This window comes from Numenius arquata, chromosome 3 (assembly GCF_964106895.1).
Source record: "Numenius arquata chromosome 3, bNumArq3.hap1.1, whole genome shotgun sequence".
NCBI lineage: Eukaryota > Metazoa > Chordata > Aves > Charadriiformes > Scolopacidae > Numenius > Numenius arquata.
This window is the reverse complement of record NC_133578.1, coordinates 41731551-41752141: the sequence shown is the minus strand read 5'-3', so window position 1 is coordinate 41752141 and position 20591 is coordinate 41731551. Positions and strand designations below refer to the sequence as shown.

The following is a 20591-nucleotide window of genomic DNA, read 5'->3' as shown; positions in this document are numbered from 1 at the left end:
GCCCCTGGTGTTCCCATCACACCACATACTGGTTCTTGGAGTAGGTAAGCTAAAAGAGCTGAAAATCACCAGGATAGTTGCGGCTCTCGGGCAGCGTTTTCAACAACATAGGACAGCTAGCTAGTTTTACTGCACTTTGATTTCGAACCTGTTGCAAAGCTGTCATTTCTAATCAGTGCATCTGTCCGCCAGCGGTAGATTGCTGATGGATTAGTTGGAGTCTCCCCCGCTTCTTTTCAGAATAGACAAATTCTGCTCAAGACAACTGTTTTAATCATCTTGGGTCACAAAGCCTCCTTTCAGACTCCTCTGTCCAAAACATCCATCAACTCCACCAGTAATAGTAAACTGAAAATAAAAACTTAGTTCTCTTCACCGTGTAACTGTAACTGTACTTTTTTTAATAGCAAAACAGCACTGTGGACTCCGGTAAGCTTCCTTTTCTGAAGGAGGAGAAGGTGCTTCTGGTGCAACCCTCCCTTCAAATGCATCATACTCTTCACTGGTGGCTTTTTTTTCCTTCCTTGTGTCTCTCAGAAGATTCCCTGAGTCTGAACTGTTTTGGGAAGGTGCTTTCAATACAAAGTCCCCTCCTTGCTCACAGTCAGGGAGAGCTTTTGGGATTTTCACAAAGATGCAGTTCAGCAACTGTTTCAGAGTGGAAGGGTCACATCTGCTTTTACCATCACAAGAAGACGGGGAAGACTGTTGACATGTTATCGCCATCGAAGACCCGAATAAGAGAGATTTGTAATTGATAAGAAAGCAGCCTGTCTCTTCAGAGAAGCTCTACACCGTGCTGTGGAGCGAAAGTTAGTACTTCTACTAGACAGCAGTGCGTACAAATTTCAGCAGGTAGCAGCCGTTTCACCATGCTAGGAACGCTCCTTTTGGAAAACCTTTCTCAGCTTGAAGTCGATATTTTCATAGCTGGAAATGCTGCCGCTGGAAGGAGCAGAGCCCATGGGGATCTTATATCTTTATCTTAAAAAGGTACTGCTAAATAATTTACCAGCCAAAAGTAGAACAACTGCCAGCATTAACCAGAAGATAATCTGCTATGAAGAACTGAATCTGGAATGATCCTCAGTTCCTCATTGAAGAAAGGCAGCATTTGAAATTCCTGAAATAACCATCAGTGTTCTATAGACAAGCTGGAAAATTAGTTTGTTTTTGCTCTGCAAAAATTAGAGTTGCACTTCGTCTTGATCAGCAGATTGCCATCACCCTGTGCTACTTCACCTACTCGTCTCACTTGGTTTTGTTTTATTTGAGCAATAAATACCTTGAATCTTCCCAGAGCTATTGTATGTCTTCTGTGTAGACTCATCATAGTCCTGCCAGGCATTCATCAAGGCTTCCAATGAACCACTGCATTAAGTATTCCTCTGTTTCTTATCAATCAAAACTGTTTACTTATAACTTTACTTTTTCCTCCTGAAGTAATCAAAATTTGATATTCCACAGATTGCAGAAAATTGTCACTGCTGTATTCTGGGCTAATCCATCACATGAAACAGGCATAATTTGGGCATCAGAAGAGCATTAAATGTTTAAATAAGCAAGAGCCAGTCAATGAGAGAGCCCATTAACCGCTCCAGATGACAGGGCAGAAAAATGTTTGGATCACAGGTATGGTGGGAATTGCAGCACAGAACTTAGAGCAATGGGGCATCTACCTTCTGCAACAGGCACGAGGTTTTCTGTGTCTTTCATTATATTGCTCAAGTATTCAAAAGACATCTGTAAGCCAACAGCATGGCATGTGTTTGCTTTTTTTTTAACTTAAGCTGCAGTATGCAGCTCATTCAGAGCTTTGTGGAAGATAGTCCAAGAGATAGTTAAAGACTTCATCATTTCTTGTAGCCTTGTTTTCTTCTGTACAAGCTAGTAATAGCTCTCAGGAGAAGCTTGTCTATTAATGTTGAGAGGGGGCGAAAAGTCATTTTTATCCTGTAGACTTGAGCAAAGCATACTCATTTGCTATCTTCAGTTCTTGAAATAGCTGCTCTGATAGTAAATGCAATGGGCAGGCCCTGTGTGATGAGACTGGCTGATGTAGACGTGTGTATAAGATGTTTCACTAGCTCCTGAGAAGTGCTGGGAGACTATGAAAGGTGGTGACACTTCTCACATACCCTTCTCAGCCAGAGGGTGGCTGCTCTATTTCTCTACGAAACGCCAGTTCCAGTGGATTCAGGAGATAATTCTCCAGGGAGAGGCTGTGGATGTGGGGTTTCTTGTGCCCGAGGCCAAAGCCTCCTTGGTGGAGGAGTGATGGTTTTCTGGTGAGCATTACCATCCTTTTGTGATTTGGCAAAGCATCAGCAAAGTGGACGTTGAGTTGCGCTGGGTCAAGGATATGATTTTGTGTGTACTCACAGCCCTCAGTTCTTCTGTCCTCTCCTGTTGGAGTCAAGGTGCATTTTAAACTGATTTCCCCTTCTAGTAGTAATTACGTGTGTACCATTTCCCTTCGCTTGGCGTTGTAAAGCAAGCTCTTACTTTTCAAGGGGAATAAATACTTTGTGCAGCCGATGGAGCTCTGCAGGGCCAGGGTATTTTGCACCAACTCAGAGCAACATCTTCTCTTCAAAATAAAAACAGACCTATTGTAATTAGAGTGTAAGCCTTCTTTTAAAAGGGTGGCTGGCAAGGGGAAATTATCAAGACTTGAGACAGTAATTATCAGCCACTGAAAATAGCAAATCAAGCTGTCCATACCAATATCCCAGAGGAAGGTGCCCCGGGAGCCATGGAGAGGGGTTAGATGAAAGTAGCCTGGGCGCGAGCCCTCGGAGACACGGAAGGTGCTGATTGTAGTTGTCAGTTTTCTGCTGTTATAAGCTCTCCTGCTATAAATACAGCCCCGCCACCCTCGTCTTGAAAGGATCCTTAAACCTTCCTTTTTTCCCCTTCCACCGCTTCAAAAACACAGCGGCTGACAGTCCAAATGTTTGAAATAATTGGATTCTGCATTCTAATTCATCTGTAAAGTATTCGTTGATTAAATTAGCCTAATAGATATTATTTCTTACATGACTGCATAATTTCATCCTGATTGGATCACTATGGCACTAACGAGTCCCCCCATTTACTATTGACTTGAGAATCACAGAAGGCTAGAGATAACTATCATATTGTTTCAATTTTTTCTTTCCTAGGCTAAAAGTTAAACTGATTTATACTAAAAGGGCATGCGGCTGATGCTCAGGTACAGTTGTATTTTAGTCTTCGAGACCAGTGTTAGAATGAAAAGAATATTGGTTTATATAATCTTGAGCCCTCTTTTATTTACTCAGTGGGTTGTTCTGAAGCAGAAAGATTAACTGACCATTTAAATTCCTTTGGGAGAAAGCGGATATATTTTTAAATAAAATACATTTTATTATCTCATCAAAACAGATAGGCGCATTGCAAATGAACCTCGTAAGGCCTGCACCCATTTGGGGAAATGAAAATACTTCTTTAGAGATAATGTTTCAACAAAAGTGGTTTTAGCTTCTATTAGTAAGATTTTTCTTTGAGCTGCAATTTGAGTGTAACCAAGAGAAAGGAAGAGGAAAACAAAATTATATTCAGTTTTCACGCTAAACGAGAGTGGATATTTCTTTCCTAAGTATGAAGGAGCTACCTTGGAGTTATCTGCTGTAAGGATGACAGGCTCGCACCCCTCCAGCTCTCCGCATGCAACCAACCTCCCAAACCCAAGCAGACCTCCTTCTGCAGAGGGTTTTTGTTGGGAAGGGGTTAACAGTGTGATTGGCTTCTTCCCCCTGCCCCAGTGGCTGGAAACAGCTGGTGGGTTTTGTATAACGCCGGTGAACTGAGCAGTCGAAAGACGTTTTTTGGCAAACACTCGGCCTGCCCGGGACAAGAAGAGGTGGGTCAACTCAGGAAACCGTTTTCATGAGCAAACGGGGGAAACAATGACCGCTCAGCAGGAACAGAAGGGAGACCCGCTCCCGCTGAATAGCTCCCCCCAAAAAAAACCCAGCTCAAAAGGAAGAAGGTCCATTCGCTTCTGGGAATCCAATAAATTGTTTCAGGAAGTGAAAGTCTGTCCAGGCTAATGGAGCCGTGATTGACAGGTGGTTCTCATTACAGTGCCCATCAGGGGACAAAGTGAATTCCAATGTTATTTAAGAGGTTAAGTAGAAATAAGATGCAGGTGACAGCCCAAGGCTGGGGCATCATGCATTGCTTTTTTTAAGGGTCTTTTTTTTTTGGTGAAGAGCCTCCACAAAATTTAAAATGAGTGAGTGCAGGGGCATTTTGGCAAGTAAAATTTGGTCCTACCACGACTAACGATGAGCTTACCTGGCTGCATGTGAGAGGGAGCAGGGGAATGGAGGTTGCTTTGGTAATTCTTGTGTTGGAGAGTTCCTGTACCTTACATCCACGTAACATGGATGTTAACGTCTGTCAAGGAGGCAGAGCAAGGTGAGCTTCCAGAACTGGCTACCATGGTCCTGATGCTTTTGCACATCCCAGTGGAGGAGGAGGACAAAGTACTATGAAAGACTATGGTGGTTTGTTTTTCTTGTCACAAGCTCAGAAGATCCTGTGACCCTCTTCCTGAACCCCAACAAGCACATCTCGTAGCGCTCGGAGCCAAAACAACTACAGTCATACAACGTTTGTCTGCTACCCGTGCTCGTGCTGTGGCAGCTGACGAGAGCAAATCACAAAGCGTTTAGCTCAATCAGAATAAATTTGAAGTAATTTTGAATTGGAATATGCCGAGGACACCTAGGGTTGGGTCAGGTTTCTGGGTGCGCTTCTCCAAGGTCTGAAATTAGTTTGAGAAGGAAAAGAAAAGGAAAATGGATTATGAGTGACTCAGGTTGCCTTGTGTTCCTGACCAGGAGGCATCTTTGTACCACCATAGGCTACAAAACTGAAACTGAAATCTGTCTCTAGCCTTATTCAGCAGAAAATGAAGGTAAACTTGCTATGCAAAGCATCCAAAACATAGCGTTGTTTGCATAACCAAGATGTGGTTTAAGCTGTGGCAGAGGTTTAATGTAAATCTGTACATATGCTGAAGATGCTAAACCCTACAGAGTACTTATTTCTCTCTGCTTCTGCGTTTTTCCTTTTTCTGAATGCCCAAATAAGCAGCGCCGAGTGTCTTAGCACTTGTGGATGTCATGGGGTGGGAAGCTGAGGGATATGCTCTGAGTCACAGTATTGATAGAATATTGCATGGTGCATGGTCAGATACAAGGATGTAATTTAAGCAAGAGATTCACGGCTGGCTTGTGAATGACGGTGAAACTCCCAAGTATGACGCGTGTAATAAATCTGGTTCGATGCAGAATTAATGTGGTATTCAAAATGATTATTTACTATTTGAAGTTCAGACGTGACTGTGTATGAAAAGTAAATAGCTGTGCACAAGGCATTGGGAAAGGGCACTTAAAGGGGAGAAGAAAAATACCCACTTGCATTGTTCCACAAGTGCATTCCGGGTAATACTAATGAGAATTGCACTTTAAATGCAGGATTGATTTGTGATGAGATCGGCTCTAAAGAGTGCATTTGTGGAATGATAACCTGATTGGTGGCACTGCCTCTTGGAGAGCTGAAGGGGGTCTAATTGGCATATAACGCACTATAAATTTATTAGCAGCTTCTGCTTTCCCATTGGCAGACCTTCTCCTGCTAACCACCAGGAAATTACCAGTTTTCAGGAGTTAGTCACTCAAGTCGCACCGCGTCTGGGTTTTAAAAAGAAGCCTACATCACCGCTCTTATAAATCCTGCCTTAGAGCTTGTACATCAACAGCCAGCTGGAAATGGGTCACTTCTGTAGTGAACAACTTGATGTGTGTTTCCTATTCAACTTCTGTCCTCCTTGGTTTGTTCCTCCTTCCCACCTCCTTGCCACAAATCGGAGTTGCACAAAGACCATTAGGAGGTAACTAATCAGTTTGGCAGCCCTTGGGCTGCGTCTGCCACAAACCAGAAATTACAAATTTTTGGCATTTCACATTCAGGGCTTTGAGGTAATTATTGATACTTCAGCCCTGGGGCATATCAGGCAGAGGACATACCCACTATTCACTTTTTGGGGGGGGAGCACAATAGAAATTGTGAATAGAAATTTGGGATGTAATTATTTCAGTGACTTTGCTTTTAAGATTGAGTCGCAGATTAGGAAATAATATTCACATGTTTCTTCTAATTGGTAGCAGATTAGGGGTATTTTATCTTTTTAAAATAATTTCCAAACCTGTCCTGAAGAGGGATTTGCAGGGAAGTAGCTGAGAGGGGGCACTGATGCACTGAGAGCGCTTGGGCAAGTGACTTTAATTGTGGCACATGGCTTTTAAATCTCTGCACACTTCTCTCCTGAGGTGCTCTCAAAGTGGAACTTGCTGTCACTTTTGGCAGGTGTCTCCGGTACGGATTTTCTTTGCTGTCAGGTTTTATGCGGGTTTCCCACTGTTAAGCACCAACCGTATGGCTTGTAAATCATAAAAGCCTAAAGGTTTGCAAGTGATTAATAGGCAGAGGTGCGCAATTAGAAATGCCTCAGAAGTACTTCAGCACTCAAGCGTCTTTTGAAAGCCAAGTCCATTTCTAATCTCACCTTTTGTGGCACGTTTGGGCAACCGCAATGTTGTGTGTCCCATTGTTGAAAATATGCAAACAAAAAACGACCATTGAGGTTTCATTTCTTGGGTACAGAGGAAACCTCATGGGTTTTTGGAGGTGTCAAGCGCTGAGGATTTCTCAAGTCTCTTTCTTTTTTCAATCTTAGTTACTCCAGTTAATTCTTCATCTCCTTTGCTTTTTCAGAAATGTGAGCTGATCTACCGTCAGCCTTTTTTAAAACGAATTATCGTTTGTGGTTTCAGAAAGGGATCAAACACCTGCAGCCCACTAAAACTGAGGTAAAGGGAAGTCTCATTGCTTGCGGAACGAGGAGAATACCTCAGGAGATCTAAGTTGCCAAGATAGGCATCATTTTTACTAAATAAAAATAGTCACTAAAAAATGCAACTAATGGAAGAGTCTGATGACATTAACAATTTCTGTAGAGTCCTTAGCATCGGTGAGATGAAAGAGGTGACCCAAGCAGCTGAAGAAGTAACCATTAGAGGTGGCATAGTGGAACAGGCAAAGGTGTGTTGATGGAGAAGGGAAGATGTGTCTAAGAGGAGGGTATGGGATATATTGGAATTGCAGAGGAGGAGACATTGGAAGATGAGGGGAGAACTCCAAGTCACTGGAGTTGGACAGCAGTGAGGTCCCTGTAGAGTCTGAAGAACATGGGTCACAGAAGTGCTGCCCACAGGGATGGTCCAGGTGCTTCCCAGCCCTCTAAACCTTCTGATGCAAACATGCCTGCCTTCCACTACAGACTTGTGCAGAGCAAGCAAGCATTTGTTTTTATTTGCTTGCTGCTCCAAATGAGTTTTTCTTCACAGTCTATGCTCAAATACAATGTTTATTACTTGTATTTTCTCTTTTATGTCTTAGATAAATTCAATGTAATGTTGGGGTGTTTTTTTCCAAATACTCCAGAGTATCATCTTATTCCTTCTGCTGGAATTAAGATAATATTAAAGCCCCCTGGAAAGGCTTTTGTTGTTCCTTGTAAACCAAACTATAGGCTTGCTCAGGAGTTATTGGTAACAAAAGGATTAAAATTGTCAAGAAAATTTTTTAAGGTCTTTGTTGTAATTAGACTGTCCTCTTCCACTTCCTGATCGTCAGGTAAAGACTGTGTTCCCCTTCTGCAGCCCACAACGTATTTTTTTCTCTTTTGGATCATTGAAGCCACTTTTGTGCGCTATGCGAGCTCTCATTTGAGATCTCTTTTAATTTCTACACTGCAAGTTTGTCAGCCCTTTGGGTAGACCTCGGAGGGTTCCCCCCCCCCATTATTTATAAGGCATCGGTGCACTCCTAGTTATGCCACTTCTCTACTTTACAGCGTTATAAGCAGAGGGAAAGCTCCATTTCTCTCCTCTCATCTGTTTATGATGTGATACGTTCCAAAGCAGATCACATCAGCGACTGTTATGGTATCCTTAATGCGCTGTGATAGTCGCAGCACGGGAGGAGCCGCTGGAAAGCACATCGCTGATGTACGTCCCTGTTACATGCCACATTACTCAGGGTCTGTGGGAACCTCACTCGGCAACTTCGCTCCGTCTCTCACCTGGCACAGATTATTGAGATTTATGCATTGAAATATTTGTATGTCACTTCCCTCCCCCCCCCCCCCCCGCCTTGAATACTGTACAAGAGCTTCCTCTGATATAAATATGAAAGGAGAAAGCCTGGTTTGGGGTGAAAAAAGCCAGATTTTTAGACATAAATAACCAAGATAACAGACTACCTTCATTTCCAGAAAACATTTCCTAATAGTTCATTTTTAGTTCCGTTATCTGTTCAAAACTTACTTCCATGTTTTGTGTGAGAATTGGTTTCAAATGCAATTTTCATATTTTTTCCTTAAAAAGGGGGGGGGAAGGTATGTCACGATTTGTTGAACTACATTTACACTCCTAATATTGCACTAAGTGTAGCCTTTCTGTTGGAGAAAATTAGTGTTAACAAATTGCAAATTAATGGAACCTTCTAAACTGAGTGACTGTATATCAAATTGTAAACTGAAATTTCCAGTGTTTAGGTGCTGGCACAATGCCATTTGATTTATACGCTGAAGGCACCAGGTTAAGTATGGCCACACATGAATACTGAAACGCATTAGATACATGTGTGCAATTACTGTACTCTGCATATATATATATATATATATATTACTGCAAACAAATATACTCCTTGGCCTTAGCATTTTCATGCAACTGTTGTAGAGCAACTTTTGGCTTTTTTTTTAGGTTATATTTGTAGCATGCACAAGTGTTGTGGTTGATCGCCCAAAAAATGGAAGCTCTCCAGGTCTGTATCTAGAACCACACATGTGATAACTCACTTATTAGCCTTTTTTTTTTTTTTTTTTGGTAGCCAGCACAGTGATACGTTTCGGTTTAAATTTTCCATGGGTGTTTATGTGCTTGTACATGAGTATCTAGGTAAAAGGAATTGGACCGTGGACTCGGTAGTTTTTCTTTCGGTCAGCAGAGGGTGGGTGGAAGGGAGCGGTCACTCATGGCTGTTGGATTCCAGATTCTTATAACGTCTCTCCGTGCATATCTTAGCAGAAACCCATCTTCGTCAGCTGTTAACAGTGCTTTTTTAATTGTTTTCACCAAGCTATGTGTTTAAAATCCTTAGAGTTCACCATTGTTAGGCTTTTTTCCCCTCCTGAACATTTCTGGCAATGCTGTTTAAAAAAATTCGGAGGCTTTTGGGGTTAGTAGAAAAGTACAATCTGAGGCATTCTTCAGGCTTTTTGTTAAATCTCTAGGGACTGTTTTCATTTCTCGTAGTTGCATGGAACAATAAAAGCTTGGATTTGTATTGAGGAAAGACTTGCAGGGCTCACAGTTGTCACACGATCTTTATTCTCAACTTAATAAGCCTTTTCTTAGTCTCGGCAGTATTCTGTACTGCCGTATGTCACATAGCTTTTGCTTAACTTTATACAGAGTAAATGTCAGATGTGATATATTTTATCAACTATACCTTAAAAATTATTAGATTGAGTGTTGTGCAATGAAAACATAAGTTTGCTGCAATTCTGTGTGATATATCAGAGCCTGCAATTGCAGGATATTTATCTGAAAAGCCTGAAATCCGTAAACCTTGATGTCTCGGCCAGGCTGGTAATTAATGTTGTGCGGTAATAAATCCTGCAGGTGTCTTAACACCAAAGGGAGAGCTGCTGGTTACTCGGTGGCATGACCAGAAGGCTAACCTAGAAGTGCAGAAATAACAGCTATTTTGGAGCCCCACGTAGGGGGATACTGTCAGAGGAGAGGGCAAAGAAAGTGGAGCAGCTCCGCTGAATCCAAATTACGATTATACTGGCAAGTGTCATGCAAGATGTGATTAATTTGGAAGCACGTTCAGCTTTGCACGTATGAGCGATCTCTGTCCGTCTTGCTCAATAGGGCTTTTTTTTTCCTTAAACACACAGCTATAAAAGGAAAACTGAAAAATGTAGTAGTAGAGCTAATGGTGAACATCCTGACCTGCGGGCTTCAGAAAACAGCTTCCTGACAGCGCAAGGGGCTTTGGGCATGCTTCTGGTGGAAAAAGGACTTTATTCTTGTCTTTTGGGGCTGATGTTTTGTTTTGGTTGCTTCAATAGGTCTGATGGTAGGAGAAGTAACTTGAATTTGGGATATTACTACAGCACTGGATTGTCTCCCTCTGCCCCTCCAGGCTGACGGACAAAACTTTGCAGTTTTGGCAGCGGGTTGAACTCTGTCTTCAGCCACATAACTTCCCCGGCAAAGACTAATTAAATAATTTCTCAGCTGGGTTACTACGCCGCTCACCTGGAGAGCACTAGTCCAGATTCCAAGACACAATGCACGTTGGCTTATCTGCAGCTTTCCTATAGGGCTGCTCTTTGTCCATCAGGGATGTTTAACTTCTAAGAAGTAATAAGCTTAATAGGTTGACTTTATTTAATTATTAATGATCTCTTTCTGTCCTTACAGCTCATAAAACACCCTGTAGGTTGGCAAAACACTCATAATATTGATCAGGAGCCAGAGAGATATTTATTTCCTCTTTGCCCCAGCGCACATAAATCTTGGTCCTTAGCCTCCTTTTCCTCGGCAGGCAGGATTTACAGTGGCCTGTTTCTTAAAAGCTTTTCGTAATTAAGGAATAAATGCCCATCGGTCTTTGTTTGCTGTCTGGAGCCCTCTTGTTTGCCGGGGACCTATATATCCCCAGTGGGCTTGTGCGCCTTCCCCCTTAGCAACGCAGCTGGGGAGAGAAGGCATGCATGCTAGGAAGCAGTCAACTGCTAAGCACTTACTTTGCAATAGAGTGGGGTCTTCTCCTGCAGAGAGAGGAAGCCCCTGTGTTTTCCCAGCATATTGTTCCCAGCTCCTCTTCCATGCCTCTCCTCCCAGTTCCTGCTTTGCTTGGGGCAGGAAGACACTTTGGAAATTCCTTGCTGCTAGCCCTTTCTTCTCGCCTTCTCTTCTTCTCCCCTTTTTGCTAGTTGCAATTAAAAACATCATGAACCTTTCCCAACATTTCAGTCCTGTCTCTCCCCACTCCCCCCCCCGATGTTTCTCTTTTACCCATCCCAACGTTGCATCGCCGACTCTATCCAAAGCGATGCAGTTTATTGGATAAACGCCGGGTCATCGCAAAGGGGTTTGTTTAAATGGCAAGCCCAGGCACAACCAGCTGCCCAGCACTGGTCATTAGGTGATGCATGCTTCTTGCACGCTGGACCACGAAGCTAATGACACATTTTGGGACTCTCCAGGAGTTTGGGAGGTACGGAGGTTAGATGTACTTAATTTTCTTGGAAGAGACACATTAACCTTGTCAGCCGGCCAACAGGAGAGAAAATTTGGCAGTGCTCTTGCTGAGCTGGCCAGGTTACTACTGCGTTAAATGGTTGTACTTCAGTGAGCAATCAGAAATGGCAGCACGTGAGCATGGCACATGTATGGCAACACTAGAGAGACCATTTCGAGGCCTCTACAGTTAGAGAATTATTTTCTTTTCAAGAGCTTTTCAGTGTTGTCAGCAGTGTGGAGGATAAAACTTCACTTCAAAATGCCTGCACCGAACCTGCTCAGTATTTCTGATTGTGGGAAATCAACGCTCTACCGTGGTAAATACCCGCTGTCCGTTATGTTTTTAATGCAACCCTTCAAAATTTCATCAAGCCTTTTAACAAACAGCGAGTCATTTTAAATAACAAGCAAGTGATACCACATTTTTGTCATCCTTGTTATCACTTTGTTAAGAACAAGGCTGCTCCTGCACTGGAGCTGTTGAATTTTGATGGCAAGATCTCAGGCTCTCCATCTGCATGCTGTTGCCTACACAATCAATTCTGAGTCGCCGTGTGAACATGGCTTTTATTTCCACCCTGCACATCCTTTTTGTGTTCGCCTTTCATGCCTCTCCGCCAAGTATATGTGAGGGACAAATGAAGTTGGAGGCAGAGGTGGACAGGAGTGAGGAGGAGTAGGATGGAGAGTCGATATCAGCGGTACAAGGTTCCTGCTTGGGTTTGTCCGGTGTTAGACCACATGCATTTAACGGAGGTGGGAGAGCCACACACGGATGTCTATAATGAGTTCAACACTTGCCTTTCCTAGTTTGCCACCTTCAAGCTTAGCCATGTGTTGTCAGGTTATTGACATTTAAAATGCTGCCTTGAGAAAATTTCGTGTCACTTCTTGGCTATGGCTTTAGTGGACTGCTTCAGTTGTACCAACGCTGTCAATTGGAAGTCAGTGAATATTTACAAAATTTATTCAGTAAAAGATACAGAATCACAGATTGATGTTGGGTTGGAAGGGACCTCTGGAGATCATCTAGTCCAACCCCCCCTGCCAAAGCAGGTCCACCCAGAGCAGGTCCCCCAGGAATGTGTCCAGGTGTGTTCTGAATGTCTCCAGAGAAGGAGACTCCACCACCTCCCTGGGCAGCCTGTTCCAGGGCTCTGCCACCCTCACAGGAAAGAAGTTCCTCCTCATGTTTAGGTGGAACTTCTTCTATTCAAGTTTGTGCCCGTTTCCTCTTGTCCTGTCAAGACGAGCTATGGAGGACATGGTGTCCTAAATGAGCATCTCTGGTGCAAACCCACAAGTGGAGAAGCGCAGTGTAGCTCCTGGAGCGAAGCTGTGCTCTAAGCAAATTTGCTTTTTATATTCTGTCATGCTACCTAGTTAGCCCTCCCCCCTTACAGTGCCCGGTATTTATGTTTCCAGATAATAATGATGTGATGTGGCTGGCAGAGTAATTTAAATAATTGGACATTATCTTGAGAAGCAAGCAGCTAATTAGATCAAAATAAACTGAGAACTGAAATTTTCATCTGTTTCTAATAACCTTTTACCTATGTACAGTATCGCTGCTGTGGCAGAGATTTCATTATTCACACCATCATGTGTATTTAGAGTTCACTAGTGATGGAGACTCCTGCAAGAGCAAAGAGCTTGGTGATATTTTTTGGCCAAGGCTTGGTGGCTCATTCCTCTCCCGGTACCACAGAGTATTTTGCAATCGTAGTCTGTTGTATTTGGCCCTTGTATAATATCAGCAGGCTGAGTTTGAACGCATAGCTTCAGAGATAAAAGGCTCAAAGAAAGTCTGATCTTGTAACTGTTTTTTCTTTCTCTTAAGTTTATTTAGGAGCTTATAATCTATTAATTCTTTGCAAGCATGTATTGAAAAAATAGCAGCTAGCATGATCACTGGTGAAAAGAGAAGTCATTTTAGGGCATATGAGGAAGAGGCAGCTCGCGTTCTCCAGCGTTAAGTATCGTAGGGACCATCTGAGCGCAGGGTGATGGTGTCTCTCCAGCACACTCGCTTTAATCTGCTCCTGAGAATAGGGCTCCACTGGATTTTTAAAAGTTCAGTAGAAGAGTCTTATTTTGGCTTTCACAACTACAACTGAAAGTCACTGGTGTTGAGGGGGTCATTTAGAGTGGAAGTTACCTGGATTACTGCTGAGGGAAGAAAACAAGGGAAATATTTACTAGCTGATGTACATTTCCTTTATTTTTAGGGATTGGTTCGGTGTCTTTCTCCTGATTAGTTGCTCTCCCTCACATTTCCTCATACTCTTTTCAGTTGATTTATTTAAAAGTATGTCAGCACTGGCTGAAATGAAACACTGTGTCTCCTCTTCCTGCTTATTGCTGACCGCTCCAATAATTCATTTTTTAGCTCATTAGCTAACAGGGGATGTGAACAGTGGTCCTCCAGGGAACTGCAATGAGGTTAAGTGATCTACTGCTGACAACTCTGATCTTGGACTGGCCTTCCTTGGGGGAAATGAAACCTCAACCAAGACAAGCTGTGGATCCCAGAAGTGAAATTGGGGCATCAGAGCAACAATTACAGTATTTATGTCTTGTTGTCGGGATTTCTAAGATGAATGTGAGTGGCAGAGCTCACGGGACTTTCCCATTCAAAATGAAGCGTTTTGTGCCAGAGATGGAGGGAGGATGTCCATGGATGACTCATTCAAAAACAGTTCCTCTACATTTTGGCTGTCTGCGAGACATGGGCGAGCGTGCTTTTCCTCCTACCTCTGGGATAAAGTTTCATTTTCTACCAGAAAATGCAAATGACATATCTTTCTTGTGCCCACTTGGTACAGTTGAGTAAGATCTAGATCTCATTTGATAGCCGATGTCAGTGACGTGCTGCCCCCAAATGTCTGAGGCCTTTAAAACACCTTTATTTTTGTTTGTTGTGTTTGCTTTTTTCCCACCGCAACCCTCAGTGTGGCTGCAAAGGTAGAATTGGGTCTTAATGAGTTAAGTCTTTTGGTGCCCTGCGTGGTCAAGAAAAATTAGGCAGGCTTTCTGAAAAGGGAAACTGAAGTGAAGTAAAATACCCACGTGCGAAGGTTGAGTTTTTAGGTGACCGTAGCCCGGTGACACAGCCTGCTGCTGGCCAGCCATGCCGGCGAGCATCTCCTGAGGGACACAACATCTCCCTGAGCTGCTGCCCGCTCTGCAATGAATTTCCTCTGGTGGAGGGATGAGTCCTGGCTTACTTGATCATACTGCAAGAGGGTGCTTTAAAGAAGGACCGTTTGCATCCTCTCCATCACTAATGCAGATGGCGGCGTGTTCCCCTTCCTGTTGGATTTATTTCTAAAAGGGGCTTTTTTGTTCTTCTCTCAGCCTTTTGAGACAGTAGGATGAACCTGAGCGGGACTGGGTCATTAGTGTCTATCCCGCTCTCTTGCAGCCTTGCCTAGTCTGACCTGCCTTTGTCCTGCTCCCGTGCAACATGAGGCAAATGTGGAAACCATGCCCATGAATCTGTAAACTGGTAGCCTGAAGCTCTGAAAGCCTCCACCTGAACGTGGCGCTTACTGTCTCTGTTTTGCTACATACCATCCCGTTGTTATTAAGGTTTGAGATGAATTAGGAGCGGAGGGAGACTTGTGTGAAACAGCTTGACTTCCAAACAGAAAGGGACTTCCATTCAAGCGATGGTGATTGCCGCGACCAATGCTCTGACGAGAGCCAAAAGTTGCTATCGCTCGAAAGATCGTCTGGAGGAGAGGGGGAATTCATTTGCAGACTCTTGACTAGGCTAAAAAAATTTTATTAGTTAACGTGTCTGAGGTATATTTTGCCTTTAGGAGGATGTATGGGCGTATGAGAAATAAATTCCCTAAACCCTGATGTGTGTCACCGTTGTAGAACAGTGCAGGTTGAATCACTTCATTTTTCAGTCTGGGACATTTTAAACGTAGTGGATGTATTGATTATACTCTCAATACCTCGATACGTGTTTAAAAAAACATTAAATGTTTGCTAAAATTTCTTGAAGATACTCTAGATGGATGCTGGAACTAGAACTGTTGCAGTGTTGCAAGAATGCCCATTTTATGGTAAATAATTGCATGTATGTTGCTTTATCCTCCTCATGGCACTGGTTCTGATTTGTTTTTTTACCTTAAAAAACTACAAATGCAAAAAACATGAATTAAAGATGCAGTAGTTACAGAAGTCCTTTTCTTCCTCCTCTCCATCTGGAATACATGAAATGATACTCTTTATCAGATCCTGCCATCAAAGGTTAATTTGCATCTCCCCAAATGTGGGATTTTTTGGTGTGTCTTTTAGCTTGCAGGAGTCATTCAAAGGTTTCATTTAAACGAAGCGCTCTTTGTGTTAATTTTCTGTTTGTACTTTTTCCCTGAGAAAAAAAAAAAAAAAAAAAAGCCCTGGTGGACCTGTTTGTAAGTTAAATTGTGGTGGGGTAGAGAAGCGGATGCTTTGGGAAGCTGTGCCTGAAAGCATCCAGGGAGGTCAAAGCAAGGTCACTCCACATGTACCAGGAAATGATGCAAAACTAATCCAGATTTGCTGTTGGAAGGATCTGTTTACATAAGTATTTAAAAACAGATTAGGGCTAACCTGACACTAGATTACTGGGAGCAGTGTAAACACGGCTGAAAGGCGTAAACAGAGCTTTGCCTTTTGTACTCCAGGGGAGAAGATCTGTCACCAGTAACAAGTTGCCTGGTTTAGGTGATATATATGGTTTTCACAGGCTGGACAGATTACCTGAGGTACCTCTAAATGGGACTTTGTCTAGGGCTAGATCTCTTAGATCGTATAATTGTATGGTAATTTTTTTAATGGAGAGTTGAGAGACTTGTTTGTAGTCCTTGTTACCCTGTAACATAATAGCATCCAGAAAGCTTCTGAGAGTTCTTTGACATATCAGGAGGAAATGGTGCTTCAAAGTATTCTTTTGGTGGGTTTGCGTTTTGGAAAAACAAACAGAGGAACTATCTTATATGCCTTTAGCATTGGAAACATTGCTCCACTTGTAGAAGGAAAAAGCACCCCTGCAAGCGAGGCTCTCATCTGAAAATGCAAGCACAGGTTTTTGGTTACTTCTGGTCTTAGATAACAGAAATTTGGTGCATTTTCTGTAATATATTTTGCAGCCCACCTTCACCCTGTTGTGGAACCAGGCTGCCTGTTTTGTCTTTGGTCTCCGTGATGGCGAGGGCTTGTGCATTGACCTCTTGCCAGCCCTCAGGGAAGTCCAGGGGTTTTTAAGACCTCCTGGCTGTTGTGGTCTTATGACCCCACGCTCACGGCATCTGCCTAGGGGGATCTCAGATATTGCAATAATAAGACTCAGTAATTATGAGGAGGGTAATGTCACCGCGAAGATAAGGTTTGGATGAACTGTTTCTGTGGGGGCTTTCTTGCCAAAAATTTGAAGGGAGAATAATTTTCTTTTGGGTTAACTGCTGTTTGCTAGCATTCCGATACCAAAACCGCCACCGTTTAGAGGCAGTGAAACCACGTTAGTGTGACGTATCTCCTTTGGCTTCTCTAGGGAAGAAAAAGAGCGCTGGATACGTGCGAAATACGAGCAGAAACTCTTCCTTGCCCCACTGCAGTGCCTGGAGCTTTCTCTGGGCCAGCATCTCCTGAGGGCTACAGCCGAGGAGGACTTGCGGATGGTCATCCTGCTCCTTGCCCACGGGACTCGGGAAGAGGTGAACGAGACCTGCGGAGATGGTGATGGGCGTACTGCCCTCCACTTGGCCTGCAGGAAAGGAAACGTGGTATTAGTGCAGCTCTTGATCTGGGTAAGTACTTGGTGACCAGGCAAGGGGGCTGGCTGGGTTGGTTTTTGCTTGGCTGTGTCCTTCAGCAGAGTATCCCAAACCTGCTACTTGCAGGTTCCGTAAAGCCTTTGCTGGTGTCCCAAGTCTAGACGTTCCTCATTGCGTGCTCTCAAAGGACAGCAATGTGATAAAAAAGTATATTTCTGCTTGTATGCTGCTACCTGATGAAAAGTAAAGGAGAGCGTAGGGAATAAGGAAGGAGAGATTTCCCTAGCACCTGTTTGAAACACCAGCGTGGCAAATTTTTTTCCACATGTGAGCCTCTCCCCATAGAAACCTTTACGTATCTAACTGGCTTGTATCTATCGTATTTATGTATCTATCCTGGCTTGTGTTAGAAATAGTGTGACCAGCAGAAGTAGGGAGGTGATTGTCCCCCTGTGCTCGGCACTGATGAGGCCACACCTTGAGTATTGTGTCCAGTTTTGGGCACCTCAATACAAGAGAGATATCGAGGTGCTGGAGGAGGGCAACGAAGCTGGTGAAGGGCCTGGAGAATAAATCGTATGAAGACCGATTGAGGGAGCTGGGACTGTTTAGTTTGAGGAAGAGGAGGCTGAGGGGAGACCTCGTCACTCTCTAGAACTACTTGAGAGGACATTGTAGAGAGGTTGGTGCTGGTCTCTTCTCACAGGTAATTAGCAATAGAACAAGAGGGAATGGCTTCAAGCTCCAACAGGGTAGGTTTAGACTGGACATTAGGAAACAATTCTTCACAGAAAGAGTGATCAGACACTGGAACAGGCTGCCCAGGGAGGTGGTTGAGTCACCATCCTTGGATGAGTTTAAGAGTCGCTTAGATGTGGTGTTGGGGGATATGGTGTAGGGGAGAACTTTGTAGAGTAGGGTTGATGTTTGGACTCGATGACCCCAACGGTCTTTTCCAACCTGAATGATCCTATGATTCTATCATAACTCGGTGCTGTTCGTGTTGTCAGGCTCCCTTGTCATGTTGCCTGCTCCCTTGTTCCTCTCCCCATCCTCAGTTACATTCAAACCAGTCTGTCCCGAGTTTGCTCCCTCCATTTTAACGCTCTGTTGGCACTGCAGCTTCCAACAACACATCTCTTCTTTCTGTAGTATGGAGTCGACGTGATGGCACGCGATGCCCATGGAAACACAGCATTGGCCTACGCCCGGCAGGCCTCCAGCCAGGAATGCATTGACGTTCTTCTCCAGTACGGCTGCCCTGATGAGCGCTTCGTCCTTATGGCCACTCCAAACTTGTCCAGGAAGAACAATAACCGGAACAACAGCAGTGGAAGGATGCCCACCATCATCTGAGGAGCTCATTCATGTATTCGCTGACCTGAATTACATCCGCAGCCTCATATTCCTCCATCCCCATCACAGCTCTGCTCTGTGAGTCTGGTAACTCTCCTTTTCCCTTTTCCCTTTGGTACGTCCCTGTCCCATCCAGAAACAGCACAAGGGGATGAGAAGGAGCAAAAGGGGCTGCAGGGAAAGCAGTTGTTTCAGTGACAGCTCTCGAATGATGGAAACAAGCGGGTGAGAGCGTGTGGGTTGAGCAGGACACGCCGTGAGTGGCACCAGGACCATGGGAGAGCGGTCGTCCCCAGGGGGGATGCAGGCTCCCCAGGTGTGGAGGGAAGGGGTGGAGGGAGAGGCGAGCAAGAGAAGAAGGAAGGAGAGATGGTGACTTTCCGTAACTGACAGTTAAGCACATCAGTACATTTCACCTCTACCAAACGCGACGCCTGGATTTCATTCTCTTCTCTGAAGAGCTTGACGGCATAAATCAGAAGCAAGCACAGAGTTTGTCAGGTTTGAAGCTCCTATGATGGTATGTGTCAAATCAGTTGTAGCTAATCTGTCCAGGGAGAATACTGGCTTCATTACACTTGTATAGTTGAGTTCTTCCAGCATTACCGCTGTTTAATAGAACATGATTAGTCATCACGGAGAAAAAAGCATATTAGCTGAGGAGGTAGTTACATGGCACGCTTCGGTGATTGCTTGGATGTGATTGCAATATTCTTAGAAGCATCATATTATCTCAGACATGTTCTTTCAACCCCTTGGAGCCCTCCTTTCTAAATTCACTGTCATAATTTAGTATCTGTTTAATTTTTCAGTCCAAAGAGAGGAAATGAGTTGCTGAGTGTTATTTGACTGCAGTCTCCTTGGTGTAAAAACAAAATGGAAAAAATAAATAAGAGTAACTATGAAACACAAAAAGGAATAATGAATACCGCTAAGGAAAAACATTTCAAGTACGTTTAGTGAAATTAATAAACGCATTAAAGGCTAATATTTTTTCAGCCAGCAGAAATAGGTTCTGTCATTTTGCCAAGGTAAATGTGTTGAGTTTTTGGTCACTCCTGTGATGCATTGCCTAACTTATACAGATTTTTGTATTGTGTCTCTAGATTATATGTATGTAAAATCTATTTGAATAAAAAAAAACATAAATATGCATTGATTTTTTTTTTTTTGTACAGAAAATGACATCTCTGTTAATTTATAAACTGTAATGGATGTGAACTAAATAATGTGCAACTAGTTAGGATCTGTGGGTTGCAGATCATTGTACATTGAAAATATTCCCAGCAGTGAACTCTTGTTTTCATCACAAGCCTTTGAGGAACATATCAGAAGGAGATTGTGGCACATTTGGCATGGGAAAAAAAAAAAAAAAAAGTGTACAAGACCTTTTAGAAAGGAAAAAGAGGCTGTTTTTCAGCACTGTAAATATATTTTACTCCAGAAGACACAAAGCTTTCACAAGCTAAGACAAAAAGCCCTAGCCTGGCTGTGGGAAGATCAGATTTGATTAAGTTCAGAATTGATAGCCTTCACCGCGGCGGGCAGGACATGGCTGTGCTTGACTCCCAACTTGGCTGCGTTCTGGAAGAAAAATGGCTTGTGAAAGTAGCCTGGACAGTTCATTTGAATTCCAAGTTTTAATACTTGATTTGATTATTTTGGTATTACCGGGCAGATCCCAGCTTCTCCTATTTTCAATGAAGTAGGATTCTGGCGCAGGGAAGCAGGCTGTACAGTTTTCAGCAGGCAGAAAAGTGATTTTTTATTTTTTTATTATTTTTTTTTTGAAGTGGCATATGGCAATGTGAAGTGGGGGAAGGGTATATCACAGAGAAAGTTGAAAACTCAACTGAATTCGATGGCAAAGGAGCAATTATGTGAAGGCAGTGAGGTGCACACAGCATAGTAATTTGCAAATCTACCTGCTCATATGTATTTCCCAAGCCTTCAGTGGTGCTCTTCCTTGGGGCTCTGGATTTCATTTGGCATACAAATGGCAGGAGCATAGCGATTGCTAAATAAACTATATGTGGACAAAATGTGAAGGAAA

At 43.3% G+C, this 20591-nt stretch overlaps 1 protein-coding gene across 2 annotated transcripts in view; it reads left to right on the top strand.

Annotated features, from left to right (window-relative positions):
* AGAP1 (ArfGAP with GTPase domain, ankyrin repeat and PH domain 1) overlaps positions 1-19898 on the top strand; it is a 403044-nt gene extending 383146 nt beyond the window's left edge. The window contains exons 16-17 of one of the 2 annotated variants that reach the window (XM_074145832.1): positions 16960-17215; positions 18335-19898. In XM_074145832.1, the coding sequence (XP_074001933.1) occupies positions 16960-17215; positions 18335-18538 (460 nt within the window). In that variant the 3' untranslated portion in view covers positions 18539-19898. The remainder of the gene's footprint in view (positions 1-16959; positions 17216-18334) is intronic. The other variant, XM_074145831.1, reaches the window with a different exon arrangement.
* The last annotated feature ends 693 nt before the right edge of the window (positions 19899-20591 follow it).